The 23,012-nt window shown below is 43.1% G+C and overlaps 3 protein-coding genes, 1 long non-coding RNA gene and 1 other non-coding gene across 5 annotated transcripts; 3 read left to right on the top strand and 2 right to left on the bottom strand.

Moving 5' to 3' along the window:
- Window positions 1,980-2,641, top strand: LOC8058647. Its single transcript, XR_002451949.1, has 3 exons — window positions 1,980-2,027; window positions 2,118-2,210; window positions 2,286-2,641. It is a non-coding gene; the product is annotated as an uncharacterized LOC8058647 (long non-coding RNA).
- LOC110434808 lies at window positions 3,571-4,743 on the bottom strand. Its single transcript, XM_021459536.1, has 3 exons — window positions 4,623-4,743; window positions 4,197-4,533; window positions 3,571-4,112 (listed from the first exon to the last, which is right to left on the bottom strand). The coding sequence occupies exons 1-3, from the start codon at window positions 4,713-4,715 to the stop codon at window positions 3,571-3,573; spliced, it is 972 nt and encodes a 323-aa protein (XP_021315211.1). The 5' UTR covers window positions 4,716-4,743.
- LOC8058648 (uncharacterized protein OsI_030282) lies at window positions 16,848-17,820 on the top strand. The gene has a single exon (XM_002452163.2). The coding sequence runs from the start codon at window positions 16,891-16,893 to the stop codon at window positions 17,620-17,622; it is 732 nt and encodes a 243-aa protein (XP_002452208.1). The 5' UTR covers window positions 16,848-16,890; the 3' UTR covers window positions 17,623-17,820.
- Window positions 19,419-19,490, bottom strand: TRNAC-GCA. Its single transcript has one exon. It is a non-coding gene; the product is annotated as a tRNA-Cys (tRNA).
- On the top strand, window positions 20,169-21,632 carry LOC8058649. Its single transcript, XM_002452164.2, has one exon. The coding sequence runs from the start codon at window positions 20,697-20,699 to the stop codon at window positions 21,375-21,377; it is 681 nt and encodes a 226-aa protein (XP_002452209.1). The 5' UTR covers window positions 20,169-20,696; the 3' UTR covers window positions 21,378-21,632.

Below are 23,012 nucleotides of genomic sequence, written 5' to 3' on the forward strand. Positions count from 1 at the left end.
TCATAACGCTAGATTTCATAGGAGGGGTACACAAGAGGTTGTTTATTAATCTTTGTGCTTATCAAAATTCTTAGTAAACATGCATTTATGTTATTCGTCATCAAATTTACTTGCTTTGTCTTATTACTAATGTTATTAATTGTACTAATGTTGTTTCTTTCATTTTTGAAACAGACGGGCTACGATGGCGGCGCGGGCACCTCATCCCCGCTTTAGCCTCATTGAGGCGGACTACGACAAGGACCACCGGGCCAAGGCCTTGTCGGAGCAGCAGAGGCCGTTGTGTGTGCTTCGTGGTCGCACGCACCACGTACACAGCTAGAACGAGCAATACGCGCCGTACATTCGTCGTGCAGGCTTTCTTGAGATTGTCCGGGTCTACAACAGTGGACTTCCCACTCTAGACCCTGCAGTTCTTACTGCTTTTGTTGATAGGTAACATAGCATTTTACATTACTTTAATTTGTTTGTTAAATATGTGCCTTCAAATAATTGATATACACAACATTATAACGATGCAGGTGGAGACCAGAGACGCACACCTTCCACACACCTTGTGGAGAAATGACTATCACATTGCAGGATGTGAAGATGATATTGTGTTTGAGTTTGTCTGGTCATCCGGTGACTGGGGTCGTCGATGAGTCTACTTGGCTAGACTTGGTACAGGAGTTTTGTGGTAGGCGGCCATCTGATGCTGAAGTTAAAGGCACCAAGTAAGTTCATATTTGAGTCCCATTGAAATTACTAATACAACCATTTTAGATAAATCTATATTTATACAATATTTGTTTACTTGTAATTGCAGGAAGACCTCAGGAGTGTCGACGTCTTGGATTACACAGAACTTTGGTGCAGGACCACCGCCTGATGCTCCAGATCATGAGGTAGAGATGTATGCAAAGGTGTGGTTGTGGCACTTCTTGGGGGGTTTCTTGTTCCCTGATTCCTCAGGAGACAGCATCAGCTGGATTTTCCTGAGGATCCTTATGCAGCCACTGGACAACATTGCCGGCTACAGTTGGGGTAGCGCGGTGCTTGCATGGACATACCGTTAGCTTTGTCAGGCCTGTCGTCGCCAGTCATCGAATGGAAACCTAGGTGGTTGCTCATATCTACTTCAGGTTTGGATTTGGGAGCGTTTTTCAGTTGGAAGGCCCACTAAACCTCCGGGTTTGCCTGTAAGTGCATTTGCTAATTCGATTTCTTCACAACACTTAAGGCATTTATGACATTATGTTTGTGTTAATTGCAGGTATGGGTGCATGAAGATGTTGGACCCACCGCCCTTTTTCTCTGGTCAGATGCTAAGGTAGTCAGGGGCGAAGCAGACAGGAGGTACAGGCAGTACACTGACGAGCTAGACGTGTTGACACACAACTACGTAAGTTCAATTCACTTTTAGTACTAAATGCACTATTAATGCGTTTTATTTTGAAATACTAAAAATAAGTTTACAAATTTTGCAGGTCACATGGTCACCGTGGTCTCGGTGGGAGCTAGAGGGGTACCTTAGTCCACGCTGCGACGAGGAGGATAGCGATTGGCTTTACGATGGCCCCCTGATCTTCTTCCACGTGGTCGAGATGCACTACCCTTGCAGGGTTTACAGACAGTTTGGGAGGCTGCAGGGGATTCCACCACTGTATTCCACAAACGCTGAGCTGCATAGGTATGATGGCACTTTGTTTGTTTCCATTAAGTGGCTCATTGCTAATGCAATATATTTTTGCAGGATTGATCGCAGGTTTCGGTCCACGCAAAAGGATTGGGCGGTCAGGCACGATGCACATTTGCAGACTTGGTATCACAGGCAGGTTCCCCTCGTCAACTCACTACCACCGCACGACCCGGCCAGATGGATGGAGTACCTACAGTGGCTGCACCGGAGTACGAAGACTCATATCATGGTCCCGTACACCAACACCCCTGCAGATGAGGGTGGTGAGGATGACATCGCCGATGCATTCGACGAGGTGCAAAGGGTTGACAAACAGGTTCTTAGGGCCCCCTTAAATAGATATGTGGTAAGTATCTTGGACTTTCATGTATTATTTGATGTTTATGGCACAACAGTTGTCCAAATGATCGAGTTAATCTTGTGTGTGATGTTGTAGTCACAACAGTTGTCTAACTACTCCGAGGAAGCTAGTAGGCAACTGTTCCGGAGTAGAGACGACAAGAGCAACCCTCTTCGCAGCTTTGTCAAGGTACTTTCGAAAAAATAATTCATTATTACAAAGCAATTACAACTAAATAATGCATGTTGTCATTTTATCCTGCAGAAAATCAAAAAGGGCTGCAAGAAGTTAGCGGCTAAGCTGAGCTGTGCAGACACGACATATGCGCCTCCGTTGCACCCCATGTTGTCTAGGAGCCAGACGGCCTCGATGTCCACCAGAGCTACTTCGGCTAGGGCCGCTTCCTCCTCTGTACGTACTCCGCAGTACACAGGGAAGGGTCCAGCGGACGTGGACGATGAGGACGAGGCCCTTCAGTACTCCACGACTAGTGGCGACGACGACGACGACGAGTTACAGTGGGAGTTCACCGGTCACGAGGAGATGGGTACCTCACAGCTAGGCGGTGCTCCTATTGGTACACAGGGGGTGGAGTACACACAGGAGGAGTACACACAGGGGGTGGAGTATACACAGGAGGAGTACACACACGTCGAGCACCAGGTGCCTATGCTGTGCTTTTACTTTTCTATATTTGCATGATTCAAAAATTAAAATTGCTCATTAGGGTGCTTGTTTGCAGGGTACTTCGTCCACACAGGAGATGGAGCGTGTCCATAGGCGGCAGCGCGAGAGGCAGCGGCGAGACCGCACGGACGTGGGGTGGACAAGCAACGTGGTGCCTACCAATCCTAGGAGGCGACGGAAGCCGCGAAACCGCTACACCCCTGGCGATGATTAGATTAGACATGTTTAGCAGTTGGGACTTGTCATGTAGTACCTGTGACATATTGTTATTTCCAGCACGTTGGTACCTGTGACATTTCTAGATAATTGATGTGCCTTTTTTTAAGAATTAGTGTGAATTAATTTAGTTGTTCGGATTTGTCATGTAGTGACATATCTCTGTATTGCCAAACCAGCTGCGAACCCGAACAATCGGTTAACAAAATACCAAACAACGGTAGTGCAGCAAAGGGTCTCGCAAATTTTTGGCTACCCCGCCATGGCTGGGGGCGGGTTAGGGCTACCCTGCCATGGTGCATGGCGGGGTAGCCCTAACCCGCCCCCAGCCATGGCGGGGTAGCCAAAAATTGGCCAGAACCCCATGTACCTTTCATAGCACTACTCAAAGTGACTTCCTCTATTTCTTTTTAAATATTACACAAAAAACTAGCTAGTAAACATGCAAGAAACAAAACTTTTAAATGTTATATTAGTTAAACATGTTACAAAATCTTTTTCAATTGTTATGTTAGTTAAACATTCTGACAGCTGTGGACTTTGGCGAGGAGCGATCAAATTGAAATACGTCGGAATACAAATTATTACATGACAAGTTTCAAAGTACAAAAGTCTCATCCCTAAGCCACTGACATACATTACCACATCAATCAAACTGCATGCACCACTGCGTAAGCAACTCGTCCTCGGACTCCCAATCGTCCACTACAACCTCCTTACCCATGCTTGCCTCCGCTGCCTTGCCCTCACTAGCCTGTCTCTCGTAGTAAGCTGCCTCTGCCTCTTCTGCCGCCTGAGAGTATAACTGCCCCTCTTCCTCGGTCATGTCTGTTGGCCACCATGAGTCATAGACCGATGTCTTCTGGTTGTGGTATGCAGCCTCACCCTCCTCTAAGGCACCGACAGGCATCGGTCCTGACGCCTCACCCTCCTCTGCAAGACGAAGTAGGTCGCCTATCCTTCCCATTTCGTAGTCATGCTCGTCCTGAGGGTACCCCAATTCCTCGGCAAGACGAATGAGGTCGCCTATCCTTCCGGTGTCGTCGTCTTCCTCCGCCTCGTCCTCCTCTTCGACCACAATCGGACGGCTAGCGGTGCCACCAACTGCAGCCTCCCGCCCTAATATCATATTCTCCGCGTACTTAGCACGGCCCACATCTGCTTGCCAGTTTCCGGTGCATCCAATCTCTGTAAGTACAAAATTTAAAGAATTAATAACATATTCATTTCAGAGAAACTAACAGTTTCACTTTCAAAAATTAAATGACTCACTAGCACATAATGAGGCAATAGTATCGTTCAAGCATTGCATCTCAGCTCTCTCAGCCTCCTCCGCAGCCTTCCTTGCATCCTCTTCAGCCTTCCTTGCACGGTACTCCTCTATCTCCTTTTCCCTCTCCTCGGACCACTTCTTCCATGCAATACTCGCAGGGTTACGAACACGCAACTCCTGGGCGAATGCAAGCATTTTCTTCTTATGGTCCTTCACAAAATCAGTGACGTAGTTTGCAGGATAACCTCTCGTCTTGCGAACTGCTACTCTTGCCTTATACTCATCTTTGAACTTAAACACATCATCAGATGATTCCCATTTGCATTTCTGAGTGCTCTGTTACGAGAAATATATGAATACAAAGTTAGCGTACAAAAACAAATATATGAGTATACTAGTACTAAATGTGCACAGTCCTAGCAAACCTCATCATAGTCGATCATGTGGCCACAGAAGTGGCCAATCCCAAGACCTGAAGGAACTAGGCCGTAGCTAGCTTCAACACCACATTTGCACATCACGGGAGGCGCAATAGACCTCCGCTTCTTCTTCCACTCTTGAACCTCCTCCTGCTTCTCAGGCTCTGGCCAATGGCTCTTTGGACCATAGATCCACTCCGCGAAACGACACTTTCGAAAACCACGATCCTACAAAAAGAACACATTAGAACACACATATATCAACTGAAATTTTAAGATTGAATCAAAACTTACTTCACGCCGCAGAGGACAAACGAACTCTAGTTCATTCCGTGGATTTATCACGGCTTGTTCTCCGCAATGACACTTTGGAGGATCCTCGAGCCGCCGTGCAGAGGCGACGACCTTCTCTTCCTCCGTCATAGGAGGAGGGTTAGGGGGGCGGAACCCAGCGAGTATACAACTCACGTTTGCAATGATCAACGCCGGGGTAGAAAAGCAGAATTCTTGGGTCAAACTTGTCCGGCCCGTCGATCCATTGGAAGAAAAAGCACCGGAAGTAGGGCTACAAAAGAGTTTCAATTGTCTCATTGGGAATAAAAAGATAAAAAACCAATAAGAAAAACAAAGGGCACAGTGACTTACGCTATAACTATAACAAGTATAGAAGCAACGTGCCGCAGTATCCGGATGTCTCGACTGGCTCACGTGTGCCGGATGTCCACAATCACAATTTGGAATAGGTTCCTCGGGAGGTGTCACACCCTGGCTTTTAAAATAAGCCTAGAGTCGTCATATGTGTGCCCAGGAAGTCCACACATACAACAAAGAATAGAAATATCAGGAAACAATGTTATATATAGCGGAAAACATATTTATATTATCACTTACAAACATCAGAGTACGCGGAAAGAGTAGCTAAACTTCTTAGGCTCCATTTTGCGTGCCATCCTCGGTTCGCGTGCGGGTGCTCGGATCGAGCCGTGGCGATGGTCTCCGCATCGCACGGCGCGGCGGGGAAGAAGGCCGCTCTCGCTGACAAGTGGGGCCCACCTGGCGGTCAAACAAGGCGCGGGTGGCGTGCGGGCCACTGCTGCTGCTGCTGGGCCGAGGCCCAAGTGGGGGCGCGGGGTGTTGGGCCGTGGGGAGAGGGAGACGGCCCAGGAGAGAAAGCTCTTTCTTCTTTTCTTTTCTTTTTGTAAAACAGAAATTCTAAACCATTTTGTTAACCAATTTCCAAACTATTTTCAAACCATATTTCAAAACAAATTTGATTCAATACTTAGGGATTATTTTGGAGTTGGACTTCTTTCCTATTTTTTTGAAAACATAACCTATTTTCTTAAAACAACCCTTTTTTTTAACTCAAATATGAATTAGTTTTCGTAAGAACTTTTAGTGTGTTTTTTTTAAAAAAAAACCGAAAAGGACCTACACGTGGCTTGCTAGAAATTTTGTAATTCATTGTTGTCACGCAAGCCAAACAAAGCTAGGGCACAAAGCACGCAATAACAAAACAAAACACCCTTCACTTTTCTTTATTGAAGTTTTAAATTCCACATTTTTCTCATTTTGTAATCACAATAATTAATAAAAAAAAACTTGTAATATTTTAGAAAAATTTTAAATCCTTATTTAATTTAGTGTTTTATAATAACAATCCAAAATTAGAAAATTTTGGGGTGTTATAGATCTACCCCACTCAACATAAATCTCGTCCCGAGATTTGAAGAAACTAGAGAGAACGATAAAGTAGATCATCAAAGTTGTTTCGAGACTTTCAAGATATAATCAAAGGATTAATATAGACATAAGGGTAAAGTGTATGGTAAAGATTGATGACAAGGGAAGATAAACGTATGAGATAAGAATTGATCTTTGGATCATGAATTATGATAAGATGCAAGGGCAAGGAACCAATATTAACAAGAGATGATACATATGAGATAAAGATTCATGTTATGGTGCTCATAATTTCCTTGATTCAAGATTTATGAGATAGAAGATGAAAGGATAAAGAATTAGCAAAACTTGACAAGGACTGAGATTTTTTTTTAAGTCTTCGCGCTTAATCATTTGTAGTCCTATGAGACGTAGGATCCAAGATTACATGTTGACAAAATTGATAAGGGCTCATCGCAAGAATGATAAAGATCAATATATAGTTCTCCATGTCTTTCTGATTAGAGATTTTCAAGAGTGATGATCGTAGCGGACGCTACCCCACTTAAACCAAGTGTTAGCTTATCTTCCAAATTCCTGTATAAGAATACTCATCTTGTCAGTAGATAATCTTCAAAGTTTTCCTTTGGAGGTTACTAGTTCGACAAAACACTGCACCTCTTGAGATTCTGAGAGACAGGGAGAGAAACAACATAATGATTGGAAAGGATAGATTAAGAATAACCTTAGTTATCTTAGTAAAAGTGTGAGACTTAAGTTAAAAGACAAAAGATTTATCTAGGAGAAAACTCTTGAACACCACCTGAGAAAACAATCCAAGGGGTCTTGAGAAATTGACCATAATGGTATGGTGGTATATTGCACCTTCAGGTTCTGAATTTGGTCACGAGTCCATCATATATTCCAGGGTGAAAAATACATCTTATCTTGGGACTTTGGTTTCCTATGCCTTGCTTTGACATGTCAACAGGCATCACACTTTCAATGATTTTTTTTTGTCTCCAAAGATGGATCCTAAGCCGACTTGACCTACTACTTGCAGTGTCGGGAGAATGTTGCAAGAGAGAACTACACAAATGATGTCGACTCATTTTGTATGAAGAATTTAAGTTAGCTTCACAGGTAAGCACTACAAATTGATGTTGGGATAGCACGATGTGCTTCGTCCATGGTTCCATCAGTTACCATAAATAGATTGAACATCTGGTCAAACAACTCATAACTCATATTGGAAGCTTAAGAATGATAAGGTACAATGAACAAGACATCTCATTTTACAAAGAAGATTACAAGTGACTTGAATACAAAATCTTTTTAAGCTAATAGACACAACTGACTTCAGATTTCATAGACCATCATAGACTAGCTCAAATCCATGTAGGTCCCTTAATATAACTTGCTTCACATCAGATGTTGAGAATACATTGCCTCTATATAAGGTCCACATTTTTTTTGTCTGCCTCATGATCGGCACCATCCTTCCATTAGTCCTTCAATTCTTGGGGTGAGGATGAATACCTTCATACGCAAACCTATCTCCTGATGGGGTGGTTAGAGATACTGAGTGTTGGGTACAGTCAATCTTTCCGTGACAAGCGGTTAACCATCCTCTTCCAAGAACGACATCAATCTCCAATGATTCTAGGACTATAAGATTCACCTCATAATTTACACCTTTTATAACAAGACTAACTTTTGGGCACATGTGTTTAGCTTTTATCTTCCCTCCTAGTGATTTGACCAGTATGGGTTTCTTCATTTCCAACATAAGCATCTTAAGATCAGCAACACATTTATTTGAGATGAAAGAATGTGAAGAACCTGAGTCAAACAAAACAGCGGCAGGAGTTGAGTTGACTAGAATCGATCCAAACACCACATTTTGTGCTTCGCGAGCAGTACATAGATCCACATGTTTCAATCTACCATTAACATAGTCACGAACTGGGTACTTCTTTGGACAATGTTTCTTGTGATGTCCCTCTTCATGACACTGGTAACAAACATTGCTAACAGTTTTAACGTAGGTGCTATCCTGACATTGAGCTCCTTGAATTGATGTGCTAGGAGTAACTAAAGTGCTACTAACTTGTTGGTTCTGAGGGTTCACCTTCCACGGAGTCTCTTCATCATTTCGCTTCTTAGCTTGATTACTCTTTCGAGGCTGAAGTTCTGTATAGGTGATGGTCCATCCATCTAGGCATATCTCTGGCATAGCAAGTGTAGCTGAAGGGGCATCTAATTCTTCAAGATATGAATGTGTCTGATGAGAGTTTGGAGCAAAATCTAACTGCAATGTAGAACTCAAATTTGGCTCAACACTTAACAGTGGCTCTAGGGAGATTGCCTTCCTTTTCTTGTTACCTTCAGTCTGTTGATCCTGGTGTATCTCAATCTTTCCTTCGTCTAACTTGTTCTGAATACAAGGCAAACCATAATGTCTACAACAGCGACACGGCTCTTGAATTCCAAGTGCCTCATTAATACCATCTTTCTTAGCTTTCATGTTCTTCCAGGCTTCTATTACTTGTCTCTTCATTGCTCCTTCCTGAGTTTTGGTCATGTTCTTTTCTAAATATAACTGAGAATCTTTTGGTGGTCCCACTCCACGTAGTACTTGATCTTGCATAGACAAGGGCTTCTCCTTGTTTACTAGGGACAAGGGTAGCATAGTTGGGTCTTCCTGACATTTGGTGTAAGCTTCTTCAATGTCACCTTGGAGAAGTAAAGATTGTAGTATCAAAAGCTTTTGGAGTCTAGCCATATGATCAGCTGCCATCTCTAGGATTTGGGATTGCCAAGCTATCATCTCTTCACTGCTCAATTGTGTTGCAGAAGTCATTGGTTGACTCTGATCACCAATATTTTTTCCATTGATGTCACCACTTGGATCAATCATCTGGCATTAGGCAATAGTAGAATGAGCTAGAGTAATATAGGCAAAGAGTATGACATAGGGTAGGAGAGAATAGCTGGACAGGATTAAGATTGACAAAAGATATGGATAGGATAAGAGAGATCACTACCCCACTTAACAGAGATCGAGCTAATCCCCAAACGATTTCTTCCAGAACTCCTTCAAAACACTAGAATAGAGACAACACACAAAACATCAAACCAAACAAAACAAGCACGCAACACACCAACGATACTACACGTACTTCTTCAATAGTGGTGGTCATCCTAAAAGGTAAGTCTGAGATGATGAAGGGCCATCGAATTTGGAAATAAAGCAAGTTTTGTAAACTTTAGTAAAACAACTAAATAAGAGCCAAGGAGATAAATAGAAATAGCTCAAAGGAAGCTATTCAAGGAGTGGATACAACATGACAAGGATGAGGAAATAGTCAGAATAAAAGGGTCAAGGTGTAAGAAAATAGTTTTGTCTCAAAATAAGCTTTAGAAATCGACCAGTGCTGTCTAGGCATACGTCCTACAGTCAACATTGCTCTGATACCATTCCTGTCACACCCTGGCTTTTAAAATAAGCTTAGAGTCATCATATGTGTGCCCAGGAAGTCCACACATACAACAAAGAATAGAAATATCAGGAAACAATGTTATATATAGCGGAAAACATATTTATATTATCACTTACAAACATCAGAGTACGCGGAAAGAGTAGCTAAACTTCTTAGGCTCCATTCTTCTCAGGGACGGTTGACTGGGGGCTCCGTACGCCAAGCACTTCTGATAAGCTTCTAGAAAACTCCATAGCATCTTTGTTCTTCTTCTGAGCAGCACTTTACTACACACTGGGGTGTGGGGGGAATAGCAAGGGTGAGTTCATGTCGAACTCAACAAGCACAGACGGAAAGTAATGACATGCAAGGCTTAAAACAAGGTAAAGCTGACTTGGTTTGATTGCGGTAGCATTTTAGTTGATCACTTTTAATTATGACTATTATTAGAACAACCTACTACTAATTATGAGTAGCATAAACCCAACCCTTAATTAGTGTAAGTAGTAGTTAGCATCTTTTAAAGGACTATCCTAATCATTATAGTAATCCAGGGATTAACCCCAATTATTAACACAGGATAGCAATCCTGCCAACACGGAATAGCCATTCCGCCAAAACACGAGGTAGCAACCTCGCCAAGATCCATCTCCAAGTATCCAGTGAATCCAATTTGCTCATCAGGTGAGGGTCTGGGCCGCTCGTGACCGTGAGCACGGCTGATATATCAGTTTTACACTCTGCAGAGGTGTGCACGTTCACTCCAAGTCGTGATTCCCATTTGCCCGGGGTCGCGACTCCCCAAAACACTACCAAGGTGAGCAGGCAGGGTTTCACTACGAGACCTTTCACAGGGTCCAACTAATAGGATGCCACTCGCAAGTTTTCGCCGGGGCGCTCGACAGTCGATACCCATAGCCATGGCGTACCGAGCAGCCGCTAACTTAATATTCATTACCCAAGCTACTTCCTCACGCCTACCCGGAAAGTAACACCCTACTAGTGGAGGTCCTGCTAATTAGTCAAGCCAGAGCCATATAGCTTGGAGCTGCACTGTAAGTCCCAGGGGGCCGCTCCCTGACTAAGTCCTTACGGAGAGCAGAGACGGGTACGCCCGGCAAACCGGACCACCAACAGTACCCGCTCCCCCTGTCCTCAACCAACCCACGATGCTCGCAAGCACCGCAACATCTCCATCACCGAAGTGACCATTATTCACCATTTAATCATTTGTCATCATTGAAGAATTTATTAAGCAAGATCATTACTTTCATTTATCATATAAATTAGATGAGTAGAGCAACTAAGCATATCTACTATTCACTATACTACCCATGTATAAACCCAGGTATACAAGGAATATAGTAGAAGACTAGTCATGTCCTTAGGGTTTGCAGTATTAAGACACATGCAATGGAAAGTAAATGTATTTAAAGTTCATAGGTACTATATGATCAAAGGGTGTCTGCACTTGCCTTAATTCCCAGTGTATATCTGCTCAAAATTCTTTAGCTTCTTTCTTCTGATCTCCAACTTCTGCTTCGACTGTCGGTCCTCAGCTCCTGATCTTCACTGTTGATGAACCACGCTTCTACTCGTAGCAACCAAGCAACACGAACAGACAAACAAACAATCATGACTAAGAACAAACAACAATCAAAAGAAAAGCTTAGAAAGAGCGCACTAAACGACACGACTTAATACTACGATCGTGACAATGTAAGAACGATTGAGAACGGAGCTATCGTTAATCGGACACGACTTTCGGGGTTCGAAGTGTAACGGAGAAGACGACTATACGCTAGTCGTATTTTATTAAAAGAGGTGATAGACTTTGTCTAAAAGTTGAGTTGACCAAGCTATAAGAGATTATAAAGGTTAAGGTTAAATGTTAGTCATATTCTATTTATAATTAATTATATACCACTAGAGCCAATCAAGCATTTATAGTTTTGAAATATAGAACATATGAAAGCAACTAATCGAGTGATTACATATCATATTTAAACTAATCAAGTTATAACTAATAAAGAAACATTAAAGTTGATATTAATAACGTGGGCATTTATTTATTTACAAAAGATCAAAATTATAAACATTATTTACTTTTAAATCAAAAAGACTCTAGATAAATATTACTAAATTATTTATGTGCTTCATGTTTAAATAACCAAATTATAATTAAGAGGTATTTGAGTTCACATTTGATTATAAATACCAAAGTGTAAACCTAACGTGTTTTTAAATTAATTAAATAGGAATGCATTCGAAACATTAATCGGATTAATTATACTCATAAACATGAGACAATAAATATAGCACTGCTAACATGTATATTACATCGACATAGTCACAATGCAACGAGAACCGAATTACAACCCTAGATTATTTCAAATTTAAAAGCTATTAATCAAATTATATTTAAATCAATAAATTCAGAAATAAGTTACATGATAAATATTTATACTACTGCGTAGAGCGCGGCGATATGAAACTAACGCGACGAGACCAGGCTCAATCGGAAATAAAACGCGCATTCTTTGGCCAAAACTAGATCAGTGGCAAGACTGTGAATAAACCAAACTAATTTTCGTATTTTATATAATTTAAACTGATTTTTAAAAGCCTTTTGGACTTAATCTATAAAAACCAATGGATCCAGTGGCTAAACGGCTAAAAACAGGACCTAATTCGAAATACTTTTGAACTATAGTGGATCGCGGGTTGATTACTGAAAACCACAGGGGGCTTTTTGCAAAATGGCCAGGGCCTTGCGGGTGGCCGATCTGGCGGCCACGTGGCGGGCTGCGGTTGGCGGGTCTACAGCGGGGCTGTGGACCAGGGGGCGCGGGGGCTGGCTCACCGGTCCACGGTGGACCGGGCCGAGCGGGCGTGGGCGCGGCGGCCGGGGGGTGGCCTGGCCACGGCGGCGCCATGGCCGTGGTGGCCGTGCTCGCCGCGACGGCTCTATAGGGCGTGGGGAGCCACGCCGAGGGCATGGGCGAGATGCGCGGGGCGCGGCGAGTGCGTTGCGCGGGTCGGCCGCGCGGTAGAGGGACCGGGGCGAGCGCGCGAGGCGGCGGGGGTTGGCCGCGGCGGTGGCGTGCTCCGGCGAGCTCGTGCGCGCAAACGGAAGAGGGAGAGAGAGCGGAAAGGGAACGGGCGTGGTCGTCACCTCGCTGCGAACGCCGAGGGCCGGTCGTCGTCGTCGAAGATGGGGTCGGGGAGGAGATCACCGACGGCGGGTGGAGCTCGGGCGGTGGCAATGGTGGCGGCGCTGCTAGGGTTCTAGGGTGGCCCGCGGCGGTGCCCTAGGGTTCAAGGGGGGCGCGGGGTGTAGCCGAGGGCCTTTATAGGCCGCGGCCATCCTCGGTTCGCGTGCGGGTGCTCGGATCGAGCCGTGGCGATGGTCTCCGCATCGCACGGCGCGGCGGGGAAGAAGGCCGCTCTCGCTGACAAGTGGGGCCCACCTGGCGGTCAAACAAGGCGCGGGTGGCGTGCGGGCCACTGCTGCTGCTGCTGGGCCGAGGCCCAAGTGGGGGCGCGGGGTGTTGGGCCGTGGGGAGAGGGAGACGGCCCAGGAGAGAAAGCTCTTTCTTCTTTTCTTTTCTTTTTGTAAAACAGAAATTCTAAACCATTTTGTTAACCAATTTCCAAACTATTTTCAAACCATATTTCAAAACAAATTTGATTCAATACTTAGGGATTATTTTGGAGTTGGACTTCTTTCCTATTTTTTTGAAAACATAACCTATTTTCTTAAAACAACCCTTTTTTTAACTCAAATATGAATTAGTTTTCGTAAGAACTTTTAGTGTGTTTTTTTTAAAAAAAAACCGAAAAGGACCTACACGTGGCTTGCTAGAAATTTTGTAATTCATTGTTGTCACGCAAGCCAAACAAAGCTAGGGCACAAAGCACGCAATAACAAAACAAAACACCCTTCACTTTTCTTTATTGAAGTTTTAAATTCCACATTTTTCTCATTTTGTAATCACAATAATTAATAAAAAAAAACTTGTAATATTTTAGAAAAATTTTAAATCCTTATTTAATTTAGTGTTTTATAATAACAATCCAAAATTAGAAAATTTTGGGGTGTTATAGGAGGCACGGGGGCATCCTTGCAAGACACATCGGGGTACAACTCTCTAGGACGACCCTTTTTTCGCCAAATAGACTCACGATACGAGTCCTCCATCTAAAAACGCGAAAATAATTCAACACAAATCACATAACTAAACAAAGTAACGTAACAAGAGATTTACTAAACATATTAAATAACCAAATGAACTTATCTAAACTATGAAAACGTAAAGGTTGTAAGAAATTTACCTTTTCCAAACGAGGGGTGGCCGGGAAAACAACCGTGAAGAACAACGAGGCGGGGAATACGCAGCGGAGAAGAGCGCCGAGGAGGGGCAATGGAGGTGAAGGACGACGCGGAGGGGCACCGGAGAAGAGCGGAGCTCGGGTGTGAGAGAGGGAGAGAAAGAGAGACACTCGGGGTGAGAGAGGGAGACAAATGAGAAGAGATGGCCGTTCGGCCGACTAAGTAGGGCGCGGGTGCACCCCGCCATGATGCGCGGTGGGGTTGCAACCCGCCATGATCGGTGGCGGGGTCCCCGTACCCCGCCATGGCCGGTGGCGGGGTCCACGTGAGCCGGCCCCTCCCACCCGGGCGCCACGTGGCACTTCAACCCCGCCACCATGCATGGCGGGGTGCAGTGATTTTGCCCCGCCATGCATGGTGGCGGGGCCAAACGGCCTAGTTTTGAAATTTTTTTCGAAACCGTGTCAAAATTGAAAATTGTTTCATTTCTGGGCTAAAAATAAAAAAAATTCTCGGCAGGCCAGGCGCCGCCACCAATCCCGTCCCCAACGGATCGATGTCGGCATCCGGATCCTCTATGCGTGCTCTGCTCTACTGAGAGCTAGTGGATGAGAAAAAGAGAATAGAAGATTTTTTAGGGTTCCTAATGTGAAACTCTTGACTCATAGTCATATTACATAAACACTTAACGGCAGTATGTTAGAGCATGTTGAGAATAAGAAAAAGTATAGGGGCCTAGATGAAAAACATTTGTCCTATTCGGTTCTTTTTTTCATGTGTTAATCAGCTAAAAGTTATAAAATCTATATAAAATCATATAAAATTCATAAAATGAAATAAAAACAAGTTATGTTTTGTTTCTAATAACTAGAACTACGTAATAGATATATATAATACCATATGCATTAGTGCAGCTTCAAACATTCAACACTAACGATTCAGAATCTCCATCTATATCCGTTTCACATTGAAGTATTTTTTTTTATTTTCAGATACTCATGCTCCAAATTTCAATTAGCATCTATATAATAATATTTGAGAAACCAAATCAACCAAAGATTTATTACCACCCGTTAAAATCTAATGCATGTGCTCGTACTCTTAAATAACCAAGTTTATGAACATTGCTGCCCATTTACAAAATTAAAAAAAAACCTTGTAAATTCTATACTTCATATAAAAAATTGCTTATATGACTAACACAATACATATCAATAATATCCATTTTGTGGGGCTATAGGTAATGTAAATACATACAATAACATTTGTATATATTCACGTATAGACATAATATTTCCACTTATAATCTTTTCACGTATGTTTTGTTGCAAAACATGACACCTAAGCGAAAATAATGAAGCCAAGTATTTGTCTTACCTATATTGCTTAAAAAACATACTTCTATCCACACATAATTATTATTATTACTCTGTAGGTGAAATAAATTCTATATCAACTATAATACACCCATACAGGCTCTGCGCGGCAAGGTCGTGCACCTTTCTAGTGGTTCCATAGAAACTGAACGAGCCTGAGTGGGTATGTAATACTCCCTCCATCCATGAAAGAATTAATTCCTATAATTCGTATTAGTTAAAAAATTTTAAGTTTGACTAACTTTATAGAAAAGAATAACAACATCTATAACATAAAATGCGCATTATACGAAAATATATTCTATGATGAATCTAATGATACTAATTTTATACTATAAATCTTAGCATTTTCTAGAAAGTTGGTCAAAAATTAAAAAGTTTGAGTTAGCTAGAACAACTTTAGAAATTGATTCTTTCGTGGACGGAGGGAGTACTACCTACCTTTTTTCTTCCTCCATCCTAAAATACAAGAGATCTATGTTTGTTGTAAGTCAAGATATGTTAACTTTGACCAAAATTATAGAAAACAATAATAGTTATAACTTATTTTTGCAAAGGAATAGTTAAAACTTCAAATTAGCATCATTGAATATGTTATGAAATATATTACATCTTTGGATATTAATATTATTTCTTATATTTTAATCAAACATTGTATAATTTGACTTAGGACATAAAAATTTGGTGTTGAATTAATATAATTCTGAATTCCGAATCATAAAATTAATTTAGATCGATACTAGTCAACGACATCTGTGCATTATAAATAAGTTTTACTGTTAGTAGATGTACGTGATCGAAATCTCTTTTATCTTCAAAATATACATTGTGTATTTGTTTAGAACAAGCCTACTCCCTCTATCCAAAATAAGTAGTTCTCACTTCTAGAGAAGTCAGCCTTTTAAAAAAACTTTGACCAATTATATATAAAAATACATAATTATTATCATCAGATAGATCGTTGAATATACTTTATGATAAACTTATTTAGAGATATAAGTGTTACATGTAATTTTTATAAACCCAGTTAAAGTTGAGAAAATTTGATATACATGTACCTATAACGATTTTTATTTTGGGGTGGATGGAGTAATACATGGTTGTTCCTTTTTTTTAGGGAAGTACATAGTTGTTCCCTTGGTCAAGACGGAAGAGTAAGGAGGGGGGACGAAGAAGCACCAGGCTTGCATGAAGTTACCCTACCCCAATTCTGGAGCCATATCCTCATCCGCGCGAGTCTCTCTTCGGCTCACCTTAATTACATTGTCACCATCCATCCACCCATACATGCACGGATCCACTAATTACTATTTACAGTAAAAAGGTGTTCACCGTTCAATAAAAAGCCGAAAGCCACCGTCTAGCTTGGATTGTGAACCAACTGAACTACCAACAGTACATTATACCGATTTTTTTTTACCATGGCCAAGATGATCCTCCTACTAATCATCCTTGTTGCTACCATCACAGCCGCCGTGGAAGCCGCTCCTTCGCCAGCAGTGCCTGTGCCTCAGCAATCCTCCGCCGAAGCTGACAAGAAGATCAACGAGGTGAATCTGACACTGAAGAAGGTCTTCGACGATGTCATCGCCACCGCCCCGCCGGCCAAGAAGCAGGAAGCCATAGACGCGACCACCAAGCAGCTCCAAGTCGCCGAGCGCGCCCTCGCGAAGGCCAAGGCAGGAGGCGACGAGAAGGTCGCGAAGCTCGCCATGTCCTACGAGCTGAGCGCCAGGATCGTCACGGAGACACCGCCGGCGATGAAGCTGGAGCGGATGGAGGAGCTGTTCAACGCCATGGCTGCACCGAACCACAAGACAGAATGCCACCCGAACGCCGAGGCCGACAAGCCCTTCTGCGAGACCGTCTCCAAGCTGCAGAAGGCCTTCAAGGAGGTGCGCTCCGCCGTCGCGCAGGGCAAGAAGGAGGAGACCATCGACGATGTGTTCCTCGTCAACCAAGAGTTCGCGCCCACGATCAGGGCTATCAACAAGGCGTACGCGGACGGAGACGAGAAGGAGATCGCGGCGGTTCTGGCGACCTACGACAAGTGTGCCGATGCGATCCTTGCAGCTCCGCTCGCTGAAAAGTTCAAGGTGATGAAAGAGAGCATCGCGGCCGCTTCCCGTGCACCCGGAAAGCAGGCGCCATAGTGCCACACCCACACTGCATGCCACCACAACACTTTCGACGACGCGACCACTTTGCAACGACGCAATATCGATCCATACGCTCAGCACCAATGATCATCATAGTCATGTATGTAGTATTTACTTACCATTCCTATATATATATATATATATCCCCTAATTGTATAGACCCTTTTGCTCTGTCGCTGGTTGGTTCTTTAATGTCTTCAGAAAAACATGTTTGTCTAGAATGTGCGTGGTCTCGGGAGGCCGCGCGCGGCGTAGTGCTGTAAGAGAGTTTGTAGTCGAGGAGAGTGTGTCTAGTATGAGCTTCTTTCATAAGAGTCACAGCTTAGTTCCATGTAATTAGGATCTAATCTGACTGAATGTACTTTTATAAGACGAGGCTCCGTTCGCTTGTTTTATAAGACATACTTTTTTCTACTAACCAGTAGTTTTTTTCTCTCATAATAAATCAACGAACAATACTTTTAGTCATAACTTTTTAGACCAGCAACAAGACCAGATGTGTTTGTAATTCACTTTATTTCTTTCCATGCGCCGATCATTAATTGATTGGTTTGTAAGCAAATTAGGGAAGGCCATCAAAATACTCATTCAAAATGAACCCAATCAGGTGAGCTTGTTCGCTTGGCAGAAAAACCATGGAAGTATTGTTTACCGATTTATTGTGAGAGAAAAACACTACTGAATGACTGATAGATTCAGCAAATAAGCTTAAGCGAATAGGCTCTAATGTGTGTCGGGTACCATATATCCCGGATTTATTCTAGGATTTAATGACGCTATGCTTTTAGTGCTAGGCGACATCTCCATTGACAGCGAGCCTTCTGTGGTGACTTTGTGAATCTCGTGATCTGCTGGCTTAGTCCTTCGAAAGTGCTCATGAAGATATGATTTGCGTACATGTTATGGGTGAGTATGCGTGCGTTGTGAGTATTTGCGTTGTACTATGTAATTCTAAAAAAAATCCAAATCTCCTCTATTCTGCTAAAAAGGCTCAAGAATCCTTTGACCTGTGTTATTTAGGCGCCGGTTAAGACTTACAAACATATCAGATAATTTTTCATATGCTCTAGATCCAAATTAGTACATATATTGATGAACATGTAGATTGTAAAATCTTTTAAATAAGATCAAAATATTTTTGCCAAAACAGATTTAAAAATTATTAAATAATATTTTATGTCACAAATATGATAAAAACTTTAATTGCGTAAGAAAATAAATTAAACATAACTCATGACTGAAATAGAAATTTAAGGATATGTTGAAAAGCTTGTTACCTCCATCTATCCCAAATTATATGTATTTTCTAGGTACATACTCCCTCTATACTCATAAAAAAAGTCGTTTTGGACAAGATTTGGGTCAAACATTGAAAATATAAATCATAAATAACTTTTAAGTTGTTGAATTTGAAAATGTGAAAATCATATGAATAGATTTGTCTTGAAAAATACTTTCATAAATAAATATATATATATATATAACTTTTTGATAAATATTTTTATAAAAATAAGAAGTCAAAGTTAGGCTTTGGAGATCGTGTCGTTATCATAAACGACTTTCTTTATGGGTATGGAGGGAGTAGCTTTTATTACACACCTAGATATATAATAATACATTCTAGATATATAGTAAAAAATACTAGATATATAGTAAATAATAGTGTACCTAAAAAGCCAAAATGGCTTGTAAATTGAAACGGAAGGAGTTTTGGGAAGGCGGGAACTCTGGAACAAAAGGTAATTAAACAGCAAAGGGGAAAGCTAAAAAAGCAAAAGATATTTGAAAAAAGGGCCCATCCGGGTTCGAACCGGAGACCTATCGATCTGCAGTCGATTGCTCTACCACTGAGCTATGGACCCATTTTGCTTTTGTTGTAATATATCACTTTATTTGGCATGTTACATCCAGCGATCCAGACAATAAGATTGGATTTCTTTCGTGACAGTTCCGTTTACTCTAAGTGGAGATCATCATTTGTGAAAATGGAGAACTTACTCCTAAGACACTCTCAATACATAAACTATCATAGTTTCTATAAATATAAATTGTACTGATGTGACAAGGTAGTTATTGAAAAGATATCTACACGAGAATCAAGACATAAAGTGATATAATTGGTTGAGAATGGAGAGAGAATAAATGCGATTGAATAAAAAAATATTTTGTAGAAATTACTCATTGGGACTATGGTTTCTATATATAGTATCTATAAAAAAATAATAGATATGAAAACTACATGTAGTTTTTAGCATTGAGAGTGCGCTAAGACCAATCTCAATGCATAGTTTTATGGAACAATTACTAAGACTATAAACTAGGTGGCCGAGCCACATGAGTTTTATGGGGATGAAACTCCTCTCTCATCTGATGAAACACATTCATTTAATGACCCTACCAAGTCAGCAATTTTGCTTATGTGACATCATATTTAATGTGCATGACACTCTCATGAAACATGCATTGAGAGTACCACTACTCCTGTAGCACGAAGCACCAGACCGATTCGAAACAAAAGAAAACAAAATCACTCGAATCGAAACGGCGTTGGCATAGAAGCTTCCTACTTTGGTGGCGCCAAGCACCAAGCAGTCCCGCCTTCCGGCATGCCCGGCGGCACCCCCGTCCCATGGACAATGCAAAGTACCAACCAACCTCCATTGACTTCCATCTCGTACGTAGCTAGACTCCGGCCTCGTGCAGCTGCTGAATTTAACCAAACTCGATTAGTTTAATCTGAGACATGACAAGCGCAAGAGCACACGGCAGAGGTCTCTCGGGACCCGGGAGCACAATAATCCAAACCAAACCAAACTAAACCTACACCATTAGCTTCCAAATCGACCAGCCAACCCCTTCCCCCTGCCTGGATTAAGCTCAGCCGCCCCCCACCCACCGCTTTTCCATCACCATTTTCAAATCCTCCACCTCCCAAACCATTGGCGCCTCCTCTGCACTGCTGGTCGCCACGGCGCCTCGCTCTTCAAAACCAAACACCACCCGCCGTGCTTGCCTGCTTCTCTCCTTTCCGCCGCTTCTTGCACACATTGAGCTGCGCTAGCTGCACGATGCCACCGCTCGACGTCGGCTCCCTCGTCTTGTGCGACAGTGGCGCGGAGTCGGAGGCGTCGTCGTCGTGCGGCTGCGACGAAACCGCGCTGCCGTCGTCAACAGATGGCTACGACCCGTACGACGACGCCCCCGCGGAGTCTCTCCGGCTGCGGATCGGCGAGGACATCGACTGGAGCGACGTCGTCGTCGGCGCCGTGGCGGCGGCGGCGGTGCTGGAGCGGGACGACTCCACCAAGGGCGCCGCCGCCAACCCCAAGTCGTGCGCCGCGCGCAGGAGCGCCGCGACGGCCGCGAGGAGCTCGCTGTCCACTACCCCGGCACCGCCGGCGCCGAGGACGGCGGTGGCAGTGGTCATCGGCGGCCTGCCGACCGCCACGCGCGACCACGGCGGCAGGCGCCGCTCCCCGTGCAGGCCTCAGCTTCAGCTTGGCGGACGCGCGGCGAGGGTGTTCGCGTCGTCTGGGGAGGCCGCGGGCGGCCATCATCAGTCGGAGCCTGGGTCCCCCAAGGTGTCCTGCCTCGGAGGCGTCCGGTCGCAGCCGAGGACCGCGGCTGAGGGTGAAAGGATCACTAGTGGTGGGCGCCGGTGGTGGGCGTGGCTGGTGGCCGACGTCATGTTCTGCTGCTGCTGGAACGGTCGCCGCCACAGGAGGCCGACGGCGAGCCAAGCCGAGTAGAGTAGCCATGGCGCCACGGGGGATCCCAACATCAGATCGGTCGATCGATCGTGTAGTGCAGGTGTGCCTGGCCACGTACTGTGATACTGTCGGCCACATGGATCTTTTGTGTGTGTGTGTGTATGTGTGTGTGTGTGTGTGGCTAGATTTGGGTTTTTGTCAGTTGACAGCCGGTCGGATCGGAGTAGCTCGTGCCTTTCCTGTACATGCATCTTCGCTAGGAGTTTAATTTGAATTCGAATTTTGTCATGGCCCTCTGCTACTCTGCCTCCACATTTTCAAGTCTCCAACCACCCTTGCTATACATTTTTTTATGGGTCCAGATTGCTGAGTGATACTTTTTGATAGCACCACTAGTGATCTTTTTTGATAGAATCACAGGGTACTCAGGTACTCTGCGCCGGAGTACTTGTTTTAATCCCGATCTTTTGTGCCTGAGTACCCTGTGATTCTGGTGTTTCCTCGCAGAGTACCAAGTTGCATCGTGTTGCTATATAAAAGGAAATTTTGATAGCATAAACCAACGTACATGCGCTAAGTCAGTTTAAGATGCTTCTGTCATGGTGGAACTCCTTAAAACATGCTCTCAAAGAACCCTATATATAGTCTGCCAGGATGAGATGGAGCTAGATGAAACCATAATTTTGGGCTTCACCCTCAATATATCCTTTGTAAGAGGACGATTTAAAGGGCTCCTTGGTGTAGCCATTTGGTTTTACCTCTGTTTGGCACAAAACCACTCTAGATAACTTCAAGAACCGGTGAAGAAACTGTATCAAACGGGTCTAGATTTTTTTTATAACTAGCAGTATTTCTATGCGTGTGCGTCACATGAGCCCTCAATTGGTGGGCATGCTGCAAACGACATAATATTGAAATGTGTGTATAAACTTTTTTTCATTAAAAACTAGTTTTTCTTTATTTTATTAAAATATAAAAAATATACTACAAACTAGCTCATAAGGTTTTTTATCTGAAACTGGAGGGGTGTAACCTCCTACTGTGCTTTATTAAAAACAAAAACAGGTCCAGTACAAGTCCCCAAGAGTCAAGAGACAAAAAAAAAAGGAACAAAGAAAACAAGTTTAACTACACAAGCTTCTATCCATAAATCTAGATGGGGTTGATACTTTCCTTTTGCTCTGAGCTTAACTAGAGCAAATTCTTGTTTAAATATGGATTTCCAGCGTTGAACTAAAGTTGGGAAGTTCCTAAAGATTACGTCATTCCGAATTGTCCAGATGGACCAACACATGGTGATTAGAATTTCCATTAAAAAGGGTACTCTAAGCTGACTTCTGGAGCTTTCAAGGACTGACAACAATCCAGTTGCACTGGCATGAAGAGGTTTAAACTGTTCTAGCAATCCACAACAAAGGGACAACCAATTAGAAGATGAAAAAGCGTTTCTTTTGTAGTATTGAGGCAATGAACACAACTATAATCTGGTAGGAACATGTTTCTTCGCCTCATGAGATTACGAGTACTAAGCCAGTCTTTGAGGTACTAACCAGAAGAAGAACTTATGCTTGTTCTGGCAAGAAGATTTCTAATGCCACCGATAGACATGATGAATATAGGGCTGGCCACTAAGGACCTTATAAGCTTTGTGGGAGGAGAAGATTGATGAGCCCC

Source organism: Sorghum bicolor, chromosome 4 (assembly GCF_000003195.3).
Source record: "Sorghum bicolor cultivar BTx623 chromosome 4, Sorghum_bicolor_NCBIv3, whole genome shotgun sequence".
In the NCBI taxonomy this organism is placed as follows: Eukaryota; Viridiplantae; Streptophyta; class Magnoliopsida; order Poales; family Poaceae; genus Sorghum; species Sorghum bicolor.